General features: G+C 40.8%; 1 protein-coding gene across 1 annotated transcript; it reads right to left on the bottom strand.

The window, feature by feature from the left end:
• LOC149186524 (uncharacterized) lies at nucleotides 1–2,933 on the bottom strand. The gene is made up of 3 exons (XM_089411026.1): nucleotides 1,986–2,933; nucleotides 666–710; nucleotides 1–84 (listed from the first exon to the last, which is right to left on the bottom strand). Exon 1 carries the CDS (start codon nucleotides 2,833–2,835, stop codon nucleotides 2,071–2,073), a length of 765 nt encoding a protein of 254 aa, XP_089267152.1. The 5' UTR covers nucleotides 2,836–2,933; the 3' UTR covers nucleotides 1–84; nucleotides 666–710; nucleotides 1,986–2,070.
• Nucleotides 2,934–3,492: the final 559 nt, after the last annotated feature.

Raw genomic sequence — 3,492 nt, 5'->3', positions numbered from 1 at the left:
TATTGGCACAGTATCCATTACAAATTCCGCTGCATCAGATGGAATCTTCTTGCAAATGTTTGCAGCAGTGGACAATGCTACCCTCTAGTGCCAGTGAGAATATCTCTAACAATGCCGCTTATATTGAGATCAAGAAGTGCCTTGGCAGCTAAAGCAGATCCACCAGCAAATTTAGATAGAATCCTAATCAAACCCTGCAAGCCAATTGATAATATGAGACCATGCAATAAGTTATAACAGAACCTTCCAATTTTTTTAACAAATAAGTCACTTATGTTGATACCGTATATGTGGATGTACTAAGAGATGACTGGCCACTTCCAGAAGTACCGACAGATATAAGTCTTGCTGCTTGTGTAACCAAGCCATGATTACAGAGTTCATCTAATTTCTCAGAAGAAGAGGCAAAAGATTCTACAACCCGAGTCAAACAAATACATGCATCTTCGACCACCTGCGTAACAAATATTTATCATTGGCCAGAGGAGGAAATGTACTTCAAGGTAAACATTCAAAGGATCAATAAAAATTGAACACAGAACACAAACAAATATAAATTTAACGCTATGCCATCTTTATAAACGCACTCCTACGTTAAATATGAAAGGAGAATATGCAAAAAATAGATTACCTTTGAGTCATGAAATTGAAGAAGATATACTTACATGTATCTCAATATTATGGCCGGATCCTCCTCCGCTTGTCCGCCCCTTCACAGATTCATAACATGCCAACAAAAGTAAGCTCTCAACTGTACCAGCTCTCAACTAAGAAACGACAATGCAACATCAAATTTCAAATTTAAATAAAAATAAGAAAATCAACCGATGTCAATAAAAATAAAAATGAAAGTCGAAACTTTTATCCACCTTGTGGGCCCTACATGACGGCCATGTGCCTAACACCTATCTCCCTAGCATAACACATGCAAGCTATACAGCAGGCCACCTAAGGTCGCATCAGGTTAACAGCTGTGATCAGGGAGATTGAACCCTGAAACCCGGGCACTGTAGCTGGTGGAATACTACTACTCAAGTCCATCCTCTTCCTGGATTGAAGAAACCCACAAACGCATATTTGAAAAATCGATGGTTGCAGACCTAGACCTAGAGTGGAATCCTTTTCCATTGGAGGATGATTTCTTTGCCATCAGAAAGAAATGGCTCTGCGATTTCAATTCGAATGTGAAGAAGGCCATAGAGAAGGAGCCCTTCATTTATCGCATCAGAACTCTAGTTTATTGTAATAATGGCTTGTATCCCTTTAGCAAATCGTTGTCTTAAGGAGGGCTAGGTTACCGGAAGGTCGGATGCTCGGACCAGAGAACTCTCTTTCTATCTTGTATTCTTCTATGTCTTTTTCGTCATATCTGTGGAAGGGCTTTCAAGGCCATTTCAGAGGCAGTTACGAAGCATGGAGTACCATAGTTCCTCTATGGCAGAATTGGGGCATTAGTTTGAGGAAGAGCATGTTAAAATGAATAGGCTATTGGAAAAACAAAGGAGCTTCGCAGAGGAGGAGCGAAAGGCATATAAATTGCTCATGGATATAAACATGAATTACTGTAGAGTAAAATGTTGTTGAGTTCAGAAAACTACCCAAAGAGTTGCGTAATTAATTAAAGAGTTTGGAAGAACTCTGGCTTCCTCAAATCTCAGAGTACAGAGTATCATGAAAAATCGTATTATGATGTTTTAGAATTTTTTTCATGTGGATTTCAAAACTTCAATCTCTATAGGTATTGAAAATGCATCGTTCTTTAAATTGGAAGCAGTTTCTAAAAGGATTTTCAAAGATTCAATATTCAAGAGTATTGAGGATGGATTATTTTCCAATTTCGTAGCAATTGATAAATAATTTGGTAGTATTAAATTCTCTACAAGAACTCAATTTTTGAGGGTTGCACATATGGAAGTGCTCATGATACATGTATCAATTAGCAATTTAGCTCTAGACCAACCTATGTACAAATGTATCTAACTTACAGCAGTGCAGCGAAGACTCGGTGAGTACTGGAGAATTCTTCAGAGAAGATCTATCGCCTCTGCAGGTGCTCTCTCTTCTCTCCGTTTAGCATGGGACTCTGTTCGCCTCTGAGGGTTCATGATCTGGCTGACGGTGCAACCTGCAAATTCCTTGCTTTGTGTAGTCGTCGTGTGCCTTTTCTGCCGTCTCTACTGAGGAAAACCAAACCCTTAAACCCTCGAAATGAAGCCCGTAGGTGACTGGAAGGGTTTTCTCTGATTCAGAGCACACCCAAAACAATCCATCATTTGCTAATCCATTCCTTCCACCTTTCCTGAGTTCTTTTGGGAGTTGAATGTGGCCTTTCATGCATTTCCTAGAAGAGGTCCAAATGTATGCTCCTTGCTTTGTGTAGTCGTCGTGTGCCTTTTCTGCCGTCTCTACTGAGGAAAACCAAACCCTTAAACCCTCGAAATGAAGCCCGTAGGTGACTGGAAGGGTTTTCTCTGGTTCAGAGCACGCCCAAAACAATCCATCATTTGCTAATCCATTCCTTCCGCCTTTCCTGAGTTCTTTCGGGAGTTGAATGTGGCCTTTCATGCATTTCCTAGAAGAGGTCCAAATGTATGCTCTTATTCCAGCCACCATAATGTACAAGACCAGGCTCTGGTTACATGCAAGGTTTTCGTGGGTTACTCTATCAAGATCGACTAGTGTGTCGGCGCCCAACTCAGCTTCAAAGCTCTGATGAACCCTAGCTCCACAAGCCATCCTCGTTCCTCCTTCCCGATGTGAGTGAAACTCGAGACCTTTGTGAGCGAAGTCGAGTGGTTGAAAAAGATTTGCAGAAGCATATGGCGAGAACCTCATTACCCACCCGTCAATACCAGCACACCGATGCGATGCAGCACAACACCTGTTAACCCTGCGACCTTAGGATATAGTTTACGAAATCGGGATATAGTTTAGGAAATAACGAAACCTGTAAGGAAGTAATGCTAGCATTAAGGCTAACAGTTAACGGTCAGGCACACTGAAATTAGCGATAACTTGCAAATTAACCTAAGTTCGGGCCTCTTCCACCTCGGGAAGAGGCCAAATAAGATGGCGAAGGATGGCTAACAGTTAACGGCTTTAGAAACTTAGGACATCCGCGCTCTAACCGCCATATAACAGAGAAGCAAAGGGGTCAACTAATGCTAAGTCGGGGTCCCTGCGATTACTATAGTCCCTGCCGGATGCCAGATGGCAGGGACTAATAAGAAGAAATTTGTAAAGAATATTATTGATAAATGTTTATTACTGGTTGAGATAATTTGTCCATCATCAATAATGTAGAAGTTTGGATACATGAAAAGTACCAGTGAATTACAATAATTTAATTAGGAATGGACCTTTCTTCGTGTCGAATTTCTGTGGAATGGAAAAACAAAAGCGAAGGGTTTACTGAACGTCCAGTTGAACTGCACAAAAGTTGGACAGTTTGTTTCATTGAAAGCAAAAATATAAAAACTCATTGAAAAGAGA

Source organism: Pinus tabuliformis, chromosome 3_1 (genome assembly GCF_031772625.1).
Source record: "Pinus tabuliformis cultivar Carrire ecotype Pingquan chromosome 3_1, CPIR1, whole genome shotgun sequence".
NCBI lineage: Eukaryota > Viridiplantae > Streptophyta > Pinopsida > Pinales > Pinaceae > Pinus > Pinus tabuliformis.
The sequence above is the reverse complement of the archived record's forward strand: the minus strand, read 5'-3'. Positions and strand labels throughout refer to the sequence as shown.